This window comes from Macaca nemestrina, chromosome 11 (assembly GCF_043159975.1).
Source record: "Macaca nemestrina isolate mMacNem1 chromosome 11, mMacNem.hap1, whole genome shotgun sequence".
In the NCBI taxonomy this organism is placed as follows: domain Eukaryota; kingdom Metazoa; phylum Chordata; class Mammalia; order Primates; family Cercopithecidae; genus Macaca; species Macaca nemestrina.
Window position 1 is genome coordinate 67,155,084 of NC_092135.1, and position 24,033 is coordinate 67,179,116.

At 38.7% G+C, this 24,033-nt stretch overlaps 1 protein-coding gene across 1 annotated transcript in view; it reads right to left on the minus strand.

Moving 5' to 3' along the window:
- LOC105483280 (LDL receptor related protein 2) overlaps positions 1 to 24,033 on the minus strand; it is a 214,626-nt gene that overhangs the window by 94,280 nt on the left and 96,313 nt on the right. Inside the window, exons 20-33 of the mRNA XM_011744068.3 lie at positions 23,272 to 23,409; positions 22,605 to 22,886; positions 20,729 to 20,968; positions 19,442 to 19,561; positions 18,996 to 19,112; positions 16,998 to 17,375; positions 15,537 to 15,785; positions 14,117 to 14,328; positions 13,130 to 13,314; positions 11,564 to 11,792; positions 9,157 to 9,334; positions 7,464 to 7,592; positions 2,239 to 2,405; positions 1,091 to 1,234 (exon numbers count right to left, since the gene is read on the minus strand). Coding sequence (XP_011742370.2) covers positions 1,091 to 1,234; positions 2,239 to 2,405; positions 7,464 to 7,592; positions 9,157 to 9,334; positions 11,564 to 11,792; positions 13,130 to 13,314; positions 14,117 to 14,328; positions 15,537 to 15,785; positions 16,998 to 17,375; positions 18,996 to 19,112; positions 19,442 to 19,561; positions 20,729 to 20,968; positions 22,605 to 22,886; positions 23,272 to 23,409 — 2,768 coding nt within the window. The remainder of the gene's footprint in view (positions 1 to 1,090; positions 1,235 to 2,238; positions 2,406 to 7,463; positions 7,593 to 9,156; positions 9,335 to 11,563; positions 11,793 to 13,129; positions 13,315 to 14,116; positions 14,329 to 15,536; positions 15,786 to 16,997; positions 17,376 to 18,995; positions 19,113 to 19,441; positions 19,562 to 20,728; positions 20,969 to 22,604; positions 22,887 to 23,271; positions 23,410 to 24,033) is intronic.

A 24,033-nucleotide genomic window follows, 5' to 3' on the forward strand; every position in this document is an offset into this window, starting at 1 on the left:
AAAAACCAGCTTGCCAGCTGGTGCCCACCTAAAGCAGTGGATTGTCAGGGCTCTGCTAACTATCGCCCACCAAAACCTTCTCCTTGCTTTGAGAAGTTTCACTTTCAAAATTATTATGAATTAATAATCCCTTCCATGTTTTATCCTTCTCTCAGAGTGGAGCAAACCAACACTAGTCAAGTTACCTCTGACTTCCTTCATGTGATTTCATACCTGTGCCTCATCTAGAATTTCTTCTGGGAATTAGAGTAAAGAGAACATTTATCTTGAAGAAGAGAGTATCAGAGGAATTAGAATCGAGTTTCTACTTTCTGTTTTGCTGTTAGAAAAACTGTACTGGAGCCATAGAAAGATTTCCATCTAAGAACAGAGGCAAACTATAAATTTGGTTGAGAACTGAAATAGCACTGAAGATTAGATGAGGAAACATAGTAAAAATTCCCTGCTTACCATAATCTTCCCTTTATGTTGATTCCCTATGTAACTTTTATTGATCTTCTTATATATTATTTTTTAAATTACCTAAAATACTTTTATAGCAACAAGGTAGTATTGATAATTAGGAGGAAACAAAATAAAGCAATAGAAAGTTCAAATAATTTATTTTTGCCAGCCAGGCACGGTGGCTCATGCCTATAATCCCAGCATTTTGGGAGGTTGAGGTGGGCGGATCACTTGAGGTCAGGTGTTCAAGACCAGCCTGGCCAACATGGTGAAACCCCATCTCTACTAAAAATACAAAAAATTAGCCAGGCATGGCGGCACACACCTGTAATCCCAGCTACTCAGGTGGCTGAGACAGGAGAATTGCTTGAACCCAGGAGCTGGAGGTTGCAGTGAGGCAAGATCGTGCCACTGTACTCCAGCCTGGGTGACAGAGTGAGACTTCGTCTAAAAAAAAAAAAAAAGAATTTTTTAAGGTGGTTTTCCTCTTTCACTTCAGAGACTTTGATAGTTAACACTAGTATCTTTTCCCTTTTTCTTCTTGCTTAAAAATGATTCCAAAATCCACATGAGATCTATTCCTGATACTAGAGTTTACATCAGTTTAAATCCAATGTTTGTGTAAATAGTATTATGGAATCATTACCTCAATTGACTGAGTTCTAGGATTGGTAGAATAAAGATTTCTTGAAACCCAATCTAAGGCCAGGTTCATAGAAGGCCCCACCATAGATACAGAAGCAAACACTGTCCTGTTGGTGCCATCTGTCTTCACTCTGTGAATTTCACCCTGGAAAGAAAGACAAGGGGAGGTGAGCAGTTCCAAGGCCATGGCTCCTACATAAGAACCCTTTCTTCACCGTGGCTACGGCCAGCTGCTGTATTTCTTGAACACTCCTTACACTCAGAGGAAAGGCAAACAAAGGTTCAGCACCATTGGGTAGGCTTCAAATGATTTTTCAGTGTGTCACTGGAATACACAAGGCTTACCATTCAAGCTATCTCCAGTACTGGCTACAGAGATAGTTCTTAACTACCACAAGCATATGAGTCATAGGAAAAACCCAAGTCACAGATGTGGATCAGAAGGCTAGGAGTATATTTTGTATATGGGTGACAAACACGAAACGCAAAGATCTTTCTTCTCTTCCTCCTTTATAGTCTCCTTGCCCTTTCCCTATTCTTAACAGGTTTTTTCCCTGAAGGTTGAAGAAAATGTCCTATGAGGAAGAGAACTGGAAAAGTGTTCATTCTTACCCTAGAGGCAAATATTCTAAAGGAAGGCCCCAGAACCACATCAAATGCTTTCACTAAATTCCCTTAGGGAACTACTACTTTTGTCTTGAGTTTTGATCGTTTTTATATTCGTCAAATATTTTCTACTAGCTTAAGACTCCTCTAGGGAGTTGCCTAGTATTTGTTGAGACCTTAATAAATCAATCCAATGCATAATCCCAGCAAGCATTGTGACTGCTGCTTCTTGGCATGTATACTGTGGTCAGAAGTAGGTAATTCAGTGCAGGGCAAATCATAGGCACTTCTAGAAAATACTTGGTGAATAAGTAAATAATACACAATAGCTTAAATTTGTTTCTCTTTCTAAAGCTAAAGAGTTTTATGATTTTTGCTCCAGACCAAGCTCACATTTATACCCCTCATTGAATCAAAAAACTTAGGGATAAATTTATTTCCACATCGTTTCCCTTTCAACAAAAGTTTGCATATTAAAAAAAATTAGTGCAGGCAGGCTCTTCAAGAATAAATTATATACTTTGAATGTTATTCAAAACTTACTGGATTTTCAACCCAATAGATGTATTGCTCAGCGTCATCAAATTCAACATCTAAACCATTCTGTATCCCTGCTATGGGGACCATAGCATCATTGCTCTTCACATCAGGATTAAGGGAGATTCCAAAAATTATATGTTGCCTTACAGTTATTAAGAAAGGTTGATCATCTGTGAAAATAGAAGAATATCAGTCAAAATCATATCCCACTATTCCCAGACATTTAGAGTAATGGAAGGCAGTAGCCTGTTACCATCATATGGGCTAAAATGACTTTGCAGCATTGCAGCAATAAATACAATGTACTTCATCAGACAAGCATGGGCCTTTTACAGGGTTTCAGTGGGCTGCTGGACCACAAGACCTCCAACCCCACATGCAACACTGTCTAGACTTTTTCAAGGCAGGTTGGTATTTATCTTACTCTTCACTGAGTCCTTACACTGATAAACCACCCATGTTTGCTAAACCTCACAGACAGGAGGTTCTTCCACTTCTACACACAGACAAACCTCACTAACACTGATCTCAGGGAAAGGAGAGTTGAGTTTTGAAAAAAAAAAAAAGTGAAAAAAATCATTTAGACTATTCTTGTGAAAGGCAGCTTACTAGTTTTAAGAATGTTCAGAAAATAAAACAACACTACAAAGTGTTGCCTAGTATTTACTGAGACCTTAATAAATCAATCCAATGTATAATCCCATCAATTGTTACTTGAGTAGTGTCTCTCTTCCCCATAAGATTTTAACTCCCAAAGGTCAATGACTGTGTCTGATTTGCTTATTATTGTGTCCCAGGGCCTGGTACTCAGAGCCTGGCATAAAATATTTGCCCAATAAATGTTTGCTAACTAAATGGATGACCACATGACTACATTAATGTAGAAGTGAATATGTAAATAGTATCTTAGTTCTCAAAACTGTCTACACATTGTAATTTAAACATTCCCATAATATCTTAAACTATCAGTTCACTTAGCCACCTTAACAGATAATAAAAGTTCCTTTTTCAGAAACAATTTAATCTTTATCCTGATCCCCATCAAGAGTGGGGTTTTAAAATTCCTCTCTGAGAAAAGGAAAACTTCTGAATCTAAGTTTTGTGTTAAGATATATGTATAAGATACATCACATATTAAGACAAAGTATAAAATGATTAATCATTACATAACTTTCATAAGCTAAACATGACGTTTTCATTATTTTTATAATCTGGGAAACTTTCCATCTTTAGCAGGATGACTTGGTCATTTTTTCTTCACTTATTTTCACATCTCATTAGCTTTTCCTTGTTCCTATCATTTCTATTACTGAGAAATAACCCGGTTTTTATTAACTTAGGACAAATTTAAATTTAGTCTAATGTAAATTTTGCAACTAGTAATGCTTTACATTTTTCAAGTACTGCAACGTATAGTCTTCCACAACAAGCCTGCAAAGTTGTTTTCAGCTGGAGCAAATGAGATTTGCAGGAGCTCTGTGACTTCTGCAGGAAACAGTAATAGGAGATGGACCCTGGCCCATTCACTTCCAAGCCCTTCCTCTCTCAGCTGCTCCACATTGCCTCTCTTCTGAACAACTGCAATTGCAATAAAAATCGCCTCTCATTGATTGAGAATGTGCGCCATACTGCATGCATCAGGTAAATATTTCCCTTAATTTATCTCCCTCAAGTTTCCTAAGTTTGTTTGTCAGACAGGTCCTCCCTCAGTTTGCAAATAAGACACAAGGAAATCAAGCAATTTAAACAAGGTCACACAACCAGGCCTCCTGGACTCCAGAATCTACGTTTTTCATCACTACACTGCAAATACCGCAGGCCAGGTACTATTTATTGAGTATCAAATTACCACTCATTTCATTTGGTTTAACTGCAATTAAAAAAAAAAAGCTAGATTATGAGTTTCAGCTGTACCAAGAAATTATCTTGCGATGATATTTAAGTATGTATTGATTATATGTTATTAATGTTCATTGGCTCAATAGAAACAATACTTCTGTCCCAGTTTTATGGGGGACTTTAAATTCTGACTCACTCAAAACCTGATTCTGCCTTTTTGAATGGCTCATCTCCCTTTGCTTAATTGGAGTAATTCTCAACCAAAGCATTGTTTAGGGCCTAAAAACTTTGCTTATCTCATCCATCATACATGGGCCTTCTTGACTCCTCCATGGCACTCTTCCCTTAAGCACCATCTGCTTCTACTCCTTCCTGGGGATCATGTCTCAAGCCCTTTATCTGATAACTGCTGGTGTACTGAGAACATTTACCACCGATGAACATTTGCAGGCAATGGACCAGAGAGCATGATCTCCTATAACGCTGCGCTGGCTGAAACTGTGAGCGTCATGGTGGGGGATGATGCCAGGGGAGTAACAGAAAGGAAGTGGCCAGTAAGACAACAGGTAGCACAGGGAGGTGCCTGAAAAGTGCTATATGGAAAAGCAAAAAGAATTGATTTCACACACTGCACACATATCTAAGGAGCAAATGGGTAAAAAACAGAGGACTGGGGAAGGAACAAAAATGGATATTGGAGAGTTTGTCATTCACTCAACATTTACTGAGTGCCACCATGTACCATGAAGTACCACAGGCAATAAGCATACATCTACAGGTAGAGGCTTTATCGTCAAGGAACATAGCATCTAGAGGGCAAGACCAAGTATACGAGCCCTTACAATTCATTATGACAATGGCACGAAGGGGTAGGCACAGAGGCATCTAGGGTTGCATGGAAAGGAGTTCAGGAGGTGGTGACAATTAAGTAGGTCAGTGTGTCTCTGTTTTTGAAATTAAAGATCATCTCTTCATTTCTATTTTCCATGTCATAATCCCATTAATGTTAGTGTCAGCAGAGTCATGAAGACATTATAGTCAGGAATGGGAAATCAATGTTGTAATTGAATGACAATATATATGATCCCCAAACCTAGGTCCTCCTTAAGTCATACCCTGCACAAGCTGATCAGCACTGCAGCCTTCGCTGGAGCAAGGACAAGGAGTGTTCTCTTATCTTGCACAAAATCACTGAAGCAAGTGCCTTGTGCCCGAGACTGAGTCCGAAGTCTATTTGTATTTGGAGTAATTTTAGGGGTGCTGAGGTGATGTTTGACTTGAGTTTTGTTTGTTTATTTGGTTTTGGCATTGTGAGGAATCTATTTTCTAAAGAATTTTAAAAGTCTCATACAGAGAAAGCACTCACTAGAACATAAAATTAGAAATAAACAGAACCATCTCATAATTGCCCTATCCAACTGTAACCACTATTGGCACTTGTGTGTTTTTGCTTCCAGACTTTTTTAATGCATGTTTTTACAGGGCCAATATTGTGTGATATCTGCTTATTTTACTTAACAGTATCACAGAAGCACTTCCATATATATTCCAGCCACTTAGTAAACACCAGTTTAAAAGCTATTCAACAGTCAAATCAAGTAAAATGTTTCCACCTATAAATGTTAACAAGTTTTCTAAACTTCTTGTTGGGAAAAAAGATGTGGAAACCTTTTTTCGGTTAACCTATATTGGCAATCAGTTACTCAGCTAGTGCTCTGAAACCAGCAGGGAAATCCTAAGAAAAAGTTCCTCTTCAGTAAAGTCAATCCATAAGAGAACCACTAGTGGAATTATCTGTGAAACAACAAAAGGTGCTCTTTAAAATTAACACTTATCAATCATCATCAGAGTAATATTGATTACACCAACCCCCAATGTGCAGTTCAACAATCTTTTTGTGCTGAAAGAATGCTTTGTATCTGAAATGTCTACAGCCCAGTTTAATCTTCTCCTGAAAGACTCTAGGGACACACTAAATTAAACAATGTCAACCAGGATTAGGTACATAATGAGTCTCTGAGGAAAAATGGCAAATGCCAGTCCCTCTGTGAGAATTACCAATAATTAAAATCTTTCATCATGAAAGTATCATTGCACAATATTACATGCTGATGGAATTTGCTTTTCAGTAAGCCTACATCTGCATAATATCTAAACACTAAAAGTTTCCTGAATTTAGTATATATTTTCCATTCTAGATTAGGACTAGATTCCCTTCTAGATTACGACTCTATTATCTCTTAATTTAGGAATATGTGATAATTAAACATTTAAGTTGAACTTGTCTACAACAATTTTCATCAGTATCAAAATATATTCACTCACTTCACTGAGAAATGAAAGGGAACTTGGGTTTAGAGTAACTTCTTAGATTTTTAAGCAATAATAAATTATATTTTTAAGTGTATTATACACAAGTACACACTCCAGAAGAAATCTCTTTTGTGAACGAGCTGCAACTTTTCCTTCTTTTCTTACTCCCTTAAGTACTTGGTATAATCCTCCACATACTCTTCAATCGACCCAATAAAATATCTCTAGGATGAGATAAAGATTAAATTGCTCAAATAGTCACTTGTAATATCTCATACAGACACAATTCTCCTTCTTAAAGTATCAGATGGTAATAGTAACAGTACTGAAACTGGAGTCAGAAGACCCAGGCTAGAACACTCATCAACTATTGGTTATAAGAATGAAAATGAGACAATGGAACCAGGTGTAGTGGTTCAGGTCTGTAATCCCAGCACATTGGGAGGCTAAGGCAGGTGGATGGCCTGAGGGCAGAACTTGGAGACCAGCCTGAGCAACATGGCAAAACCCCATCTCTACAAAAAATACAAAAATTAGCCAGGTGTGGTGGTATGCGCCTCTAGTCTTATCTACTCAGGAGGCTGAGGTGGGAGAATCACATGGGCCTGGAAAGTGGAGGCTACAGTGAGCTATGATTACACTATTGCACTACAGCCTGGGCATCAGAGCAAGACCCTATCTGAAAAAAAAAAAAAAAAGAGTGAGAAAGAGACAATGGACATGAAAAATGAAGCTGTACACAAACATTGAGAATGTTTACTTCTTAGGTGCAGAATTTGGAACTTCCCATTACCATGGCTTGTCAGAGAAGTCTAACTGTACCCAGGTGAGAGAAAATGTGAGGTTACAGATTGTTCAATCACATGCACAGATAACATTAGTTCCATATACAGAAACTATATTACAACCAAGGCACTCAGTGACATCACCCCATACAACACACATCATTCTGCAGACACCTGAGGAATCAAAGGACACAGCACACGTTCAGTCGCAATTGGGTTTAGAGTTTCCACTGCTTGGCACAAACTATGACCAGATCCGTCTTCAGAGTACACATAAGTTGCATACTATACCTCTCAAGCAATTCAGGAGATCAGGAGACAGACTCCATCCTGAAGGACAAACACAGGAGTAAAAATGGGGCCCCTGTGAGGAAAGCAGGCACAGATGGCTGCAGCGGGAAAAGGCACATGGATTCACAGCTGTATGAGAAAGAAAGAAAGCACCAGTGAGTGGAAAACCACCACATTAAAATCAAAACAGAGTCATGCTCTTAGCGTCCTCCCAGAGGCCTCAGTACTGAGGGGCTTAAGTACGTCGTTACCTCTGTTGTTTTCTTTTGTTTTGTTTTCACTGAACTACTTACACTTTCAACTTCCCTAGCATTAGGCTTTCAACTTAGAATTCATAACGGGCATGAGAGAGAAGAATGACTCGAGGTTACAGATCAATCCAGTCTATCACTAGATTATGAACAAACAGCCACTGAATAATCTGGAACTTGTAATAGAAATATGATGCCAAGTAATCTGTCTCCTTGCCTGACCTAAAAGAGATCTTTTTGCATTAAAATAAAAGTTGTGTGTTTGATGTGTGACCTTGTAGTTTACCTAGAGTTTTCCAGATTTGGTTAGATAATAATCTTTTCTTTTTCTACTGATGATATCTCTGTGTGTCTCTGCACCTTGAAAACCAGGATTCTGTGTGCCCCCCCCACAGGATGTTCTATAGTCCTGTGTATTCTTATCACACATACCATGCTATTAATAGATTATTAATCCATCATTCACCAGAAAAATGGTAGGTACTCACTGTATACCAAACACCATTCTAAGCACGGGGGACGCTATAAAAGTGGAGTATATATTCGAGCAAAAAGGAACAGAACTAAACTGAGAGAGACAGCGAGAGAGATTTCAGAACATGAGGGTAAAGAGCAAAAGAATTATGAGGGGGTGGCTATTTTAGGTAGCGTGGTCAATGAGGGCCTCCCTGAGAAAGTGACATTTGGGTAGAATCCTAAATGACACGCTAAGCAACTCATGCAGAGATCTGGAAGAGAGATGTTCCAGGCAGAGGGAAGAGCTAGCGCAGAAGCTGAGAGGCGGGAGTCGCCTGCTGTGCTTTTAGACCGTAATGAAATCCAATGCGGCAACAGCGAGTGGGAGAAGAGAACAGGGAAATAGCAGCGACCACATGCTGAAGTGTGTGAGAAACAACGGCAGAGTTTTGAGAAGAGAGGGTTAAGTGAAGATCAAGTGACTTATTTCCCTCTCCCACCAGAAAGAACAGTACGGATGCCAAATCTTTCACCTAGCCACCCATACCACGCACTTTAGGACGGCTCGTGCTGGCTACAGCAGAGCACCTAGAAGGCAGTGCTGCCATAATAAACTAGTCCTAAAAGTAAGCTGCTTTCAATCACAGAGTGGTAGCGGTAAGAGGATCAAAGGCACTATCTGTTCTGTACTCCATTGGTCAGCTGAGGAAACGGAGACTCATGTGAGGGTCACAGAGGTAGTAGCCAAATGCTGAAATGATATAATTCAGATGTGCTGTTGTTATATCCAAGGTTTGAATTTTCCATGGTAAATAAAAGTAATGGCAATGTCAGGACTGGGGAAAGTATAGAGTGGGATGGTTTGTAAAGAGAAAAAGAAAATGTATTGCCCAAACAAATGGGTCTGTAACAGTGTGCATTTAGCATTCCCAGCGTCAGTGTTTTCCAAGCTACTCCCAGGCAGGAGGTTTCTCTGTACCACTCACAATTTGGTTGTTTCGAAGGATGAACTGCAACAATCCCAAGGGGCCATTGAATATTATACATTACAACTGACTGATTCCCTCCATGCCACTTGTTGGCTCGCATAACCCGACGAGTAGCACGGTCAGTCCAGTACACAGAGTCTTCAAAGAGAGTTAGAGCATAGGGATGCCGTATAATCTGTGAGGCAGAAAAGAACAGTGAGACCTCATCCAAAAATCAAAGCCAAGGTGCACGGAGTCAAAGAGGATATGTGCTCAAGCAGATGCTTTCCTTTAGCATGTCATTATTAAATAAAAACACAAGGAAGTCATGGTACAAAAGAGTGGCAAAAAATACACAATTCATCCTATATCCCACTAAACCATTCAAGATCCTTTCACATACACATGTCATTTATTCTTTATGTTTGTCTTGGTAATTACAGTGGGCATCTATTTTACAAATGAAAACAAAACTGAAGCACAAAAAGCAAGATGACTTATCAGGATCACCTACTAGTTAGAAGTTAGATGGAACTAGAGAGCTTAGAGACTCCTCATCTCCCACTCCCACACCCCAGACTTCACTCCATCATCAGCACCCTTGTGCCTGCTATTTCCACTGTCTTGTGCTGCCACTCACTGATTCACATCAATCTGTTACAGTTTAGGTGCATCTTTCCTTCAAGTCACAGCAACCATACAATGGCATTTTTTTCTTTTTTTTAAATTATTTTTTATTTATTTTTTTAAATTTTACTTTAGGTTCTGGGATACATGTGCAGAATGTGCAGGTTTGTTACATAGGTATACGCATGCCATGGCGGTTTGCTGCACCCATCAACCCATCATCTAGGTTTTAACACTCACATGCATTAGGTATTTGTTCTAATGCTCTCCCTCCCCTTGCCCCCCACCCACCGACAGACCCCAGTGTATATGTTCCCCTCCCTGTGTCCATGTGTTCTCATTGTTCAACTCTCATTTATAAGTGAGAACATGCGGTGTTTGGTTTTCTGTTCTTGTGTTAGTTTGCTGAAAATGACGGCTTCCAGCTTCATCCATATCCCTACAAAGGACATGAACTCATTCTTTTTTATGGCTGCATAGTATTCCATGATGTATATGTCTATCATTAATGGACATTTGGGTTAGTTCCAAGTCTTTGCTATTGTAAATAGTGCTGCAATAAACATATGTGTGCATGTGTCTTTACAGCAGAATGATTTATAATCTTTTGAGTATATACCCAGTAATGGGATTGCTAGGTGATCCTTGAGGAACTGCCACACTATCTTCCACAATGGTTGAACTAATTTATACTCCACCAACATTGTAAAAGCATTCCTATTTTTAATCGGGTTCAATAATAGCTCTTTGATAAAATATGTATTTTCTTTATTTTCCCATTTAACTTGTGAAAATAAATTCATTAGAATTTATTGAATAAAAAATATTACATAAAGAACAGGACTGAGAAACATAAATCTAGTTAATTTTTTTTTTTTTTTTGAAAACAGGGTCTCACTCTGTCACTCAGGCTGGAGTGCAGTGGCACAATCACAGCTCACTGCAGCCTTGACCTCCCTGGGCTCAGGCGATCCTCCCACCTCAGCCTCCCAAGTAGCCAGGACTATAGGCACACACCACCATGCCCAGCAAAGTTTTTTTTTTTTTTTTTGTAGAAATGGGGTTTTGCCATGTTACCCAGGCTGGTCTTGAACTCCTGGGCTCAAGCAATCCACCAAACCTCAACCTCTCAAAGTGCTAGGATTACAGATGTGAGACAATGTGCCTGGCCAAGTTAAGTTATAAATTTTTACTTGACAATTTTTTTTTTTTTTTTGAGACAGACTCTTACTCTGTCACCTGAGCTGGAGTGCAGTGATGCAGTCTCAGCTCACTGCAACCTCTGCCTCCCGGGCTCAAGCAATTCTCCTGTCTCAGCTTCCTGAGTAGCTAGGACTATAGGCGTGGACTACCACACTGGCTAATTTTTGTATTTTTAGTAGAGATGAGGTTTCACCATGTTGACCAGGCTGGTCTCAAACTCCTGACCTCAGGTGATCCACCCACCTCAGCCTCCCAAAGTGCTGGGATTACAGGCGTGAGTCACCACGCCCGGCCACTTGACACCATTTTTAAAGGTATAGAAGCAACAGATTCACATCTACAGCTCAACTAAATCACATGAGCTATAAAAATCCTCCCTGGACAAGGCACAATCTGACCATGAACTGGAATGAAAATATTCATTTTCCTGTTATTCATATGGGATAGACTGCGTCTCACTGTTGCTGGTATTTCCTGGATTGACCTGATATTGTCTATGACACAAAAATCAATTTTTTAGCTTTTCTGATACTCGTGTGATTTCTACCTATCCACAACTGTAGTTTTAATTTGGTTTTCCTCACCACCAACTTACCAAATCACTGGCTATCACCTGTCTCCGATGGTGTCCATTATAATCACAAAAGTCTATGTAATCAAGATAGGAGTCCATGAAGTAGAGCAGTCTGTTGGGGTAGTCAATAGTTAAGCCGCAGGGCCAGAAGATCTTGTCCTGGACAATGACAGTGCGCATGCTGCCATCCATGCTAGCCCGCTCGATGCGAGGGTGGTGGCCCCAGTCAGACCAGAACAATAGATGCTCACTGGGAAAGGAAACGAGTTACCAATTGGAGGGGATGTATTTAAATATTTAAAATAACTGTCATTTTAAATAATACAACATCCTGTTTATGCCCTGCTTAAAATAAATAATCTCTGGTTCAGAATATGTGCACAGAGTTTATTATTTCCTCTAAGCATCACAAAGTAAAACTGTCATAACACAATCACAACCCATCTGGGTATTTTTATAATATTTCATAAAACATGTAATGAATGTACTACATTATGACATTGAAACGTCTCAATGCCAATTCATGTTTGTTTATAATCCACAAATAGTTGATCTAGAAAAATCCATCTGTCCTTGTTTGTCTACCCTGTCATGTTTTTAGATAAGGAAATCAATTTATTCTTCATCACGGATTCATCATAAATTTCACTGGTGTGTAATACTTTACAATATCTAGGCAGTCAACATCACATTGAACATAACTTGCCTAATTTGCCGCCCTGCAGCAAAGAATCTAAGTTATCAAATATAAGTAAATTCAGGGAGAGAAGCCCTCAAAGATTTCCAAACACATGGGAGAATTTGTCTACCTTCCCTTTAGGACCAGTAGGCAAAAACTGCCTTCCTTATATGACTTAAAAGGGAGCTCTCATAAACTACATAAAACTGAAGCAGAAAAATCCAGCTTTTTTGCTGTATAATCATGAGTTATCAAAGTTACATCAAACTGGCCCCTCTATGGACTATTACTGCATGCAGTAATTAGAAACTTAATGTTTGTTTTTTTTTTTTTTTGAGACAGAGTCTTGTTTTGTCACCCAGGCTGGAGTGCAGTGGCATGATGTCCGCTCACTGCAAGCTCCGCTCCCCCAGGTTCATGCCATTCTCCTGCCTCAGCCTCCCGAGTAGCTGGGACTATAGGCGCCCACCACCATGCCTGGCTAATTCTCTTTGTATTTTTAGTAGAGATGGGGTTTCACCATGTTTGCCAGGATGATCTCGATCTCCTGACCTAGTGATCCGCCGGCCTCGGCCTCCCAAAGTGCTGGGATTACAGGTGTGAGCCACGACGTCTGGCCAGAAACTTAATTTTTAATTATATGACATTTTGAAAACGGTATTGCCAAGCTAATAAATCAATGTGATCTAAAAAAAAAGTAAACAATCAATTGCTCTTATATACTTTATGAAGAGGATAATTCAGATGAAGGAGACAGCAATACCCAGTTGGACACCTACCATGTTTAAACAAGGGATCATTTTAAATTTTGCAGATCAGCAACATGCATATCAGCTACATCATGTTATTGTTGTTTTTCCCTCATCATAACCATGTCAAGGCAACATAATTAAAAAAAAAATTCTTACTTCATTCTGGGATCTAATGCTAGTCCTCTTGGATTTGTTAGGTTTTTACTAATCAGCACAGTCCTGTGGCTCCCATCAATTTTGGAGACTTCAATTGTTTCCAGAGCATAGTCTGTCCAGTAAAGATTACGACCTACCCAATCTATTGCAATAGTTTCAGTCAAGATGATGCTACTGTCAAATACCTAAAGACAAAAGTGAATAAAGACTGATTTCTAGAGCATATAAATGAATGCAAACATGGATATTATATAAAAATCTAGATTAAAACATCTAACTTGTCCTATAATTACTCATCAGGATTAGAAAATTTTGTCCTCTCATGTAGCTAACCACCAAATCAACAGTAGGGTTTTCCGAGAAAAGTATACAAGATTTTGTCCCACTGAATATTCTAAGATAACTTCATTGTTGGGTTAGTGCATAGTTTCGTTTTGGTTTCAAAAGTTTTTGCAACTAAGCAAAAGCTCTATCCATCTGCTTAGTTGGCAACATTACGAAACGTTATAGTGTTTGCATGCAAAGAATAATATCTCTGTTAATTAAGCACCAATAATTACAAAATAAAGTTGTAAGAGGCAGAGGAAATGTAACTATCAAGAGCCAAGAAACTGAAATTCTGGGAGATGGATTGAGAAATATCACTAAATTAAAGTTAAGAAAAGCAACCCCTTAACTTTCCTGCATTTTCCTCTGCTCTCATCCACAAGAAAAGACTGCAAAAGGAAACTTAAAGACATTGTGAGGTCTCTGCATCACTGACCTGGAATTCAGAATCATACATCTGCCTTCAGAGGCCACCCTCCTATTGAAAACAGCCATAAATTCATAGTTATGAACATGCAAGTCTCTTGGGTGTTATGTGGCCCAGAAGGTACCATGAGAGCTACCCGGATGAGGTAGGGCCTTCTCTCACTGGTGAATAACAGCAAACAGACCCAAGACAGGGGAACTAGCCAGGCCAAAGGTCAACAGAAATGTACTTACTACTCTTCTGTCCGTTCCATTTTGAAACGCACTCCAGGTTTTACCCTGAGTTGCATCAGACCAAAAGATACGACCACTAATTGAATCAAAATCAACAGCTACAATGTAAGAACCATTCTCGACCAATGAATAGATATTGTGGACCTGGGAGGTGACACTGTCGGCAATAATTTTGTTCTGACTTGCCACAAGTAACAGCAGATTCTCAGATGCTGTTCAAGAAAAAAATGCAAAAATTTCAATGATACTGGGAGAAAACACAAAACAACTCTTTAAAACATTTGATTCAATACTTTTGGTAACAAAAAGAAGGTGTAATTCCAAACTATAGTAAGTTGGTGGGGAGGGGAGGAAGCCCCGTAAGAATGATTTTAATCACTTCATTCTTAACCTTAATAGTTAGCTGGTTTTCATGAGTCCTTAAAATAGACTATTTCCTGGGTTATATTTAAATGTTTCTAAATACTAGTCTAAAGGAGACTATGCTTACATTCTTCCTTTTACTATATTTATTTTTGTACTTTGTTTATCTTCCTTACTATTTAATAGATTGTAGGCTTCTGGACAGCAGGAATCATGTCTTAAATATTTCTGTTTTCTGAGGCTCTCAACTATGGCAGAGTTCTAATTCTCCCAACACCCCGTCTCTTCTTTTTCTTTTCAGTAATAAAGCATGCCAAGTTTTAGCTTGGCACAGACTCTCCAGCCAGAGACATTTCTCTCCCTCCACTGAAGTTTGGATGACCACATGACTAAGTTCTGACCAATAGGATGTGAGTAGAAATTATGAATCAAATTTCAGGTCACATTCTAAAAAAGGAAGCTGCTTGCCTTCCACTTTCTCTTTCTCTGTCCTACTTTCTAAGAGAAGCTAAAGCCTGGAGCATTGGAACCCTTGATGTAAGTCACACGATGAGGATAACAGAGCAGACCCATGCCGTGGACTGTCTGACATCCAGACTCCTACTACATGTAAAAGAAAGAAACTTTCTGTTTTTGTTTTAGCTTCCTCTATTTGGTCACTTTGAAAGTGGTCAAATCAATGTCATAATACACAGTAAAAATCATTTTCTTATAGCAGAAACTGAATTAATATTGGTTGAATTCAATTAATGTAGCATTATATAAAGATGCTTAACTATAGTATAGAAGTCATTTTAAATGATACGAAAGCCAATGACTTAAAAAATCATTGACTTGTATATGTTTTAACCTCTATTTTCCAAAATATACCAAGATTTTAATGTGTATTACCCCATTTAATCCTCACAAAAAATTGAGGTTTAAAGAGATTGCATAATCTTTCCAGGATTCAAGTCGATCTAACTCCTAATCAACATTGTCAAATGCCTACATGTGCCATTTGATTTTAAGCTCTGGGATGTGCTGATAAACTGGCTAGGGTTAATTCAGCAATTACCTGTAACTTTGCAAGTCCTCCCATCACTTTCTAACATGTAGCCTGTATCACATGCGCACCGGAAAGAACCTCTCATATTGTAACAGTGCTGGCTGCAAGAGCCTGGAATATCACATTCATCTATGTCTTCACAGGTCTTAGAATCATTGGCAAGTAAGAATCCCAATGGACATAGGCATTTCGCCCCAAAGGGCTCTTGAACACACTCGTGAGTACAACCACCATTGAAATCTGAGCAACTGTTCCCATCTAGAAAAAAAGAAAGAGAATAATGAAGAAAGAAAATCAAGAATCTTTGCTTCTTTGATTCACTCTTATGCAACATTTATTATGCAGTCTCATGCCACCTTCAATACAATGCCCAGACAAGAGCTAAGTGCAGCATTCACTTGGGTGAGTTCCACAGGCTGTTCGGGGTTTGCTCTAATTTGCCTGAGGATTTACCATCCTTCATATCTATTGGAGTATGATCACCTTCTTCACTACAACCCGATAGTATAACTCCATTTAATGCAATGAGAACCCTTGGGAAAATATTGTTGACATCAAGGAAGAAAAGTGTCATTGATAGAGCATGCAAAGACACCTAAAATTGTTTCTCATTTTCCGCCTCTGAAATTCTTCTATCTATACAGAAATGGAAGACAGACAAACATTTAAGAGAAAAGACTAGAAAATCTATGAAGTGAACAAATCAAAGAGGAAAGGTCATTGAAACATTAGAGTACACAGATCCAATAACACATCATCATGCCTTAGTTTCAGGGCCAAAATGAAAATGCCTAAAGCTACCCTAAGACAGTTCACATGCCTGGGGATGCAAACGCCCTCTATTTCCATGTGTACTCTAACATATTTGTAAGAGTCATAACACAGACATGCATTAGAAAGGGAAGCGAGTTAATATAATCAGGATGTTTTCAGAACAAACACAACATATATGAAATCATAAGAATCTGAAATACTTCACAATCATACCTGGCTGGGGTTCATCTGAGAGTGAGCATTGATTAAAGAGGAAAGAAAGAAATGACAGTAATTAGGATTACATGCCAATCACAGCACTTTAATCACAGCAATACAAATCCCTGGACTTCATTTTTTTGTGACAAGTTCTGATTGAAATTAGAAAATATTAAAGTTAGAAAAATTAATAAGCACATTGCCAACAGAACCAAATTTAATTTGACAATCTAATGGCCTCAATTTAGTCTCATTTTTTGAAACAAAGACATAAAAAGAAGTAAAAACACATAACCAAGTACAAAAGATTTAATCAGAAAATTATCCAATGGTGATGTATTTGAATTCAATTATGGTTACCCCCTACACAGATGTGAACTCAGAGAGGAACTGAAATCCTTCCTACAAAGCTACACAGTGACTGTGACAATGGTGATGCACACCAGGCTACTGTTCAGAATTAGTTTATGGCCAGTAAACTGTGGTCAGGAAACTTACTGCAAAGTGGGGACTCATCTGTCCCATTGGGGCAGTCAAAGATGCCATCACACACTACACTCAGATTCACACAGATGTTATGGCCAAGACACTGCCATTGCCAACTAGGACAGCGAAAGGGCTGAGTAGGGCAGTCCTTCTCATCACTCCTATCCCCGCAGTCATTGTCCCGATCACAGAGCCATGCCCTGTGGATGCAGTTTCCGTTGTCACAGTGGAAATATGATGAAGGGCAAGTCTTGGGGACACAGGCATTGTGCTCATCAGATCCATAGAGGCAGTCTGGATGCCCATCGCACTCCCAGAAGTTCGGGATGCAGATGCCATCTTCTTGGCACTGAAATTCATCTGAGTGGCACATACCAGGAGGCCTGGTTGCTAGAAGGAAAACATGGGGAAAATGGGCTTGTGAATGTAATTTGTGATCCCTTTTATAGTCTACACTTAGAGGAAATTATTTTGGATCCAACAGTAGGTTTATAGTAATGACTATGACCAAATTAATATTGAAGGCTAAATGATATAGAGTCTTCTCCCACATCTTAGTACATGGAAACATTTCTGTGGCAACTAGTGCATCTGACAACAAACGAAGTACAGAATGCACAACTGCTGACTGGCAGATAAGTACCTGTGTCAAAAGAACATTCTGTTTCCTTTTCCTGTGTTTCTAATGTTCTTCCAATTGCAGATTCGATACTAAAGTTTATCTATCTTTCTATGAAAGAATCACTAGAACATTACAATACAGCTTAAATAGCTATGATTACTTTGAACTTCATGTGTTTAATATCATGTTTGGGTGTTACTATTTTCCCTCAGATGAACTATATCCAATGAAACCAGCACACACTAAGTAAAACTAAAGGTAATGGTAAATACTCAATTCTTTGCAAACTTTCCACTGTTCATCGAGCAATCCTGGAGAGATAGGTAAGAACCGCTTCCCTATTTCACAGGGGTAAACCAAAACTCTCTACCAGGGATCTCACAGGGCAACAGCAAGCCAGCGCCAATTGACAGTTTAACCTCAGTTCATCACAGAATTTTATGTTTTTAATGTGAAAGAGGAAAATTAGTGATTAGGAATTTCTAGATGTTGTGCAAACTATAAAGTGTATAAGCATTTTATTTAACTTTTCATTTTAATCCATGGCTTTTTACACTACCTTTCTGATGCAGGAGGAAAAATCATGAAAATTTACTTTTTATGGTCTGAAACACCATTGTTCAAACAAATAATCAACTCACTGATGAGTTTTTGCAAGTCTAAAATTCATTTCAAACGAAAAGTGGGCAAATAACAAATCATGTGAGTATAGGTTTCCAGTCCGTGAAGATTATAGATCCATCAGAATTATATTGTATGAAGTCCTACTTGAATCCTCCAACTGGAAGAAATTTCTCTTCTCTGAACCTCCATAGAATTTTGTCTGTGCCATTCTAAGACCCTTGTAAGTGTCTATCTTGCTTAATTGTCTCTTGCCTTCTATAATCTCCCTTACCAGAGTCTAAGGACAAAGGCCAAAAATAACATCTTAGCAGATATTCAACACATAATAGCACAAAGAATGAATTCATCAGAGTCAATACTAAATACAGCTCCATACCATTCCTACACCATGATTTGAGCTCTCTTCTGAAACTTAAAAGAAACCAGTAAAATATCTTTATACGGAGTAGAACCTCAAAAGTTTAAACCTACTAACGAGGGAAGTCCTAAGAAAAACTAAAAATAAAAACAAAAATATCTAAGGAACATTTAGCCCATCTAAGACGCTATTTGAAGTGTCCATTTATACAACCACTTGATTCGCTAATTACACATTATATGGCAATGTCTACTCAATTTTACTGTATGTTCAATACTGCATTCCTTTGAGGATACTTTCCCCCAGTTTGTCTGAGTTAGGGAAAATGTGTGGCAATATCAATATCAATACTGGCAAAAATGAAATGGCCCCTTTGTCTGAAACATGCTGGGTTTGTGTTACTTACGACAGCCTGCTTCATCCGAGTTGTCACTGCAGTCAAAAACACCATCACAACGATTCGTGACGCTAATACATTTATCCCCACTGGCACACTTGAATTGAGAAGCAGTACAGTTTAATACTAAGAATGAAAGAGAAAAGCATTAGAAATTAACTCAGGGCTAAAATGACTAAACACTGAGATTTTTCTTTTTTGTTGTTATACTTTAAGTTCTGGAGTACATATGCAGAAGGTGCAGGTTTGTTATACAGGTATACATGTGCCATGGTGGTTTGCTGTACCCATCAACCCATAATCTACATTAGGTATTTCTCCTAATGCTATCCCTCCCCCATCCCCCACCCCGCAACACGCCCCGGTGTGTTATGTTCCCCTCCCTCTGTCCATGTGTTAACACTGAGATTTTTCTAAATAAACACTGTGAATAAAAACAAAAGCAATGCACTTACCACAGCCAACCTCATCAGATCCATCAACACAATCCTTGTCCCCATCACAGACAAAAGATAGGTCAATACATCGATGGTTGGGGCAATTAAACTGACTAGGCTGGCATATCTCTGTCGAATCTAATGTCATCCGAAAACAAAACCAACAAGTTTATTTCCTGTGCAACAAGTACCAGAGTCAAACTAAAAATGGCTAAATAGCTACAGAAGTTATCTCAATTGTACATGGGTTCAAAATTCTTTCAAATCAGCCACACTATCAAAGTCAGCTAAGCAAAAGAACTCAAAACTAGGATAGGTTTTAGAATTGAGAATAAAAGATTACAGGGCAGAGTCAGAAACTGTTATTACACCTTGGAAAATAGACCACATTTAGAAAGTAAGCATCATGTGCTTGGACTGGGACTACATTTAACGAATACTACGAAGTCCATGACTCTAGACCAAAGCCAAGCAATGGAGCCCAATTAGGCAACAAAACCAGCATGATCCACATGCCTAGTAGCAACAGTGTGTAGATAGACCCCCCAAACTGGATGTAAAAGTCTAAACAGAACAATTCTAAAAACCAGGGTCCTATCTTGCTGTTAAGACCATAGCCTTGGAGTCGGATGCAGTGGCTGGCCCCACCCAAAACATGAAATTATATTAAACACAGACTTACAGGGTATGAAAGCTAGAAGGGATCTTAAAGCTCATCTATTCCAAATGATAGTGACTTGCCTAGTCGTGCAACCAGAACTAGAACTTAGCCCAGGGAACTATGCTCCATCTTAAACTATTATTGAAGACATGAAATAAAACAACAAGCTAAAGGAAAGCAGAACTGGCAAGATGGAAAACAGGTGGATAAGATCAATGGAAATTTAAATTTTCTGTGCCTCTTTATTTTGATGTCTTTTTGCTTGTACTAAATGAAAAAGAAACATCAACAGCCAAAGGTCTGGATATGTCTATGTGACTTTTAATATTGTTTTAAATATATAAATAGATAGTTGAGGGATTTTCACTTTTTCAATTCCTATCTGAATTGAAATGTTTGGCATCAGAGGCAGTCCTTGCTTTGCTTCCATAGAACTCAATACTTACAGGTGGACTCTAAGCATCCCATGTGCAGGCACATGCACATCCTTATAACCTAGCGATACAGAGATTGACAAGTGGAATAGAAGTACTAAAGAGACAATGAAAATTGTATGAGCCTTAGAGGAGAGAATGCAAGGCTGTTTGGTTGTTGAAGTCTATTTACAAGGCTGACCAACCAAGAGAAACCAGTTCAAAACTTACTGCAGTTCTTTTCATCAGATCCATCCCCACAATCATTGTCTGTGTCACAGACCCAGTTCTTTGAGATACACTGGTGATTATCACAGGTGTACTGGGTGTCAAGGCAGGAAGCAGGTGCGTGGGTGGGGCAGTTGTGCTCATCACTGCCATCCACACAGTCGTTGCGCTTGTCACAGCGCCAGTGTGCAGGAATGCACTCCCCATTGCCACAGGTGAACGCCGAAGATGAACAGGTATTATCTACAATAGTAACAAACTGGTTATGAACAAACTCATTTTTACAGACTTTTAAATGAGTTCTTGCCTTGTAAAGGCTCAGTTCACCTTTTATAATGGAGGCATTGTATATAATAAGGAGAAATGTTCATCAAGTGATGTCATCATCATTAACATCATTATTAGCTGGCATTTATTTGGTATTTATCATAGAAAAGGCATTTTTCTAAGTTATGCACACACACATCATATAAGTTTGCTTTAAATCCTCACAAGAATACTATAAAGTACATACAATTGTCTGCATTTTACAGATAAGGAAATTGAGGCTTTGAGAGATTTAGGAACCTGCCTATGATTCACACTCTGTTCTAAAGCTCATCCTTAACTTTCAAGCTGTTACTTCCTCCAACCACAATTTCAAATTCAGACTATAGAAAGCTTGAAAATGTGTCATATGAAAAGTGCAAATAGATAAAACATTAAGGTAAAATGTTGTGCTCTTAGAAACAAGAAGATAACACACAAAAAGATGAACATTTAAGAAATTTCAGAAAAATGTACAAGTGAGCACTTTACTCTTTCAAATCTGTCACTCCTCTTTCTCTCCAAAAGTTATTATTAGTATTAATTTCGCCTTGATAGAGATTTCTGAGATTTCAACTGTCCTCTATCTTTTTTTTAATTTGAATGTAATACTTTTGCCTTCTGCAATAGTGTTTATTAGGCCTCAAACTATATAGACTAGATTACCATCAAAAGAAGAATATAAAGGTTAAGATCACCATTTCATTTTTAATTTATTTTACTCTAACATGGGGGAAAAGGAATATAACACATGATATTTTCCAAAGGCTATGATTGCAAGTAGTTATTCTGTGATACTGTTGCCTCAGTTGCTGAAGGTTAGGTCTAGTTTATTTTCGTTGTTGTTGTTTGTTGGCTTATTTTTTTGAGGCAGGGCTTCACTCTGTTGCACAGGCTGAAGTACAGTGGCACAGTCTTGGCTAACTGCAGCCTCAACCTCCCCAGCTCAAGCAACTCTCCCACGTTAGCCTCCTAAGTACAAATGTTTGTATTTTACAAATTTTGTGAAAATACAAAATACAAATTAGCTGGATGTGGTGACATGTGCCTGTGGTCCCAGCTACTTGTAATTTTGGTTTTTTTTTGTATTTCGTAATTTTGTATTTTGTAATAGCCCCAGCTATTTGGAATTTTGTATTTTTTTGTAGAGACTGGGTTTCATCATGTTTCCCAGACTGGTCTCAAACTTCTGGACTCAAGCAATCCTCCTGTCTCGGCCTCCCAAAATGCTGGGATTACAGGCATGAGCCACCTTGCCTGGCCAGATCTAGTTTATTTCGATTTGACTTTTTGAGGAGTTTGCCAAGACATAATGACTGCATTGGCCCAAACAGCCAATGTCAAAGAAAAAAATTGTTGAAGATAGTCTAAATCAAGGCTAGAAACCATCCATAACATTATGAATGAAATTTCTTGCTTAGCTTTCTAAAAGCCTTCAAAGTACTTGTCAAGAATCTGAAATTCTAAAAGATATTTTTTCCCATATAAATAGCCCAAGCTTTTATTTATTTTCCTTAAAGCCCACCTCTACTCTATTCATCCCAGGAAATATCGCCAGTGCACAGCTACTTACTAAGTGTGCCACATAGTTGCTCATCACTGTTATCATGACAGTCGTTGACTCCATCACAGCGATAGTAACTGGGCACACATCTGCCATTTTTACAGGGGAAGGAGAATATGCCACACTGCTCCGTGGGTGGTTCATTGGTTGGGTCCCCCTCGCATGTCAAGTGATTGGAAGCCAGCCTCATTCCATAAGGGCACCCACACACTCGCTGGAAATTTGGCACTGGGAAGCAGAAGTGGCTGCAGTCACCGTTAGGATGTGTGGGTTGATTACAGGCGTTAGAACCTGCAAAAGCCAAGCCCCAAGGGAGTCAGTCATGTACATTTTCACTAGGTGGGTCACGGGTTTGATTTGTGAAGGAAAACAAACGGGACAAAACATTTTTCAGACCCAATACTAAAAAGTAGCTTCCTCTTGGAAATCAACCTGCCAAATACAACACTCCATTTAGGTAAGGAAAAGTCCCAAAATGTGTTTTTCCTGACAATGTTTAAGGCTAGCAGCATTGAACAGAGATTCAAAGTCTTACACTCTTAGATTATGTGAACGACAAGAATATAAAACTATCAGGAGCTAGACCTTCAAGTAATAAGTACTTAAAAAGAACAGGAGCCACTATAACAAATAAATAAACCCATACCAAAAAACCCAAAAAACTGGGCAATCTCACCAGTCTGGATGTTGACATCATATGATTTCAAATGCAGTATGTAAGCAATGCCACTTCGGATAACTGTCATTTCTCCACCATCTGCTTTCCTGACTCGGATAATGGCACCCAGTCTCCAGTCAGTAAAAAATAAATGCTCTGAGAAGAAACATGGGTAGATTAATATTTTCAGTCACAGCTAACTTATAAATAAATCACTTGAGAAAATGCGATAGGCTTGTAATGCTTCTTGCAGATATGATCATCTCCCCCATAAATATCTGTAATATGTTTCTGTTACCATTTTCCATGACTTGTTACACCCTAGTAATGCTCTGTGGAAGTCTGTATGTTAATAATACCAGGGTTCAGGTTCAGGCAAGCACATATGGAGTTTTATGATGGCATTTAGTAGCAATTGGGTTTAGTTCTGCATAGGTAATAGTGAAAATAAGAATCAGAGAATTCTTCTACAGAGCAACTCAATGAGGCCTCACAGGTCTGCGCCCGCTAAAGCACTCACCTGCTGAGTGCTCTTAGGCAAATACTACACTTTGTGAAGGAGACAGTCTGAATCATTCCTGAGATACTTCCCAGGTCAAACAGTTCATATTGTATGTTTTAATGACAGCGCTTATATTGTATTTTTTCCCCTTGACTTAAATAAGAAGCCGTTGAGAAGGAAAAGTACAGGTCTAGATCAAAAAGGAACTTTTATTGTATGTTTGAGGATCAATAAAAATCTCAACACAAGTGTGCGTTCACCTATAACCACACTACTAA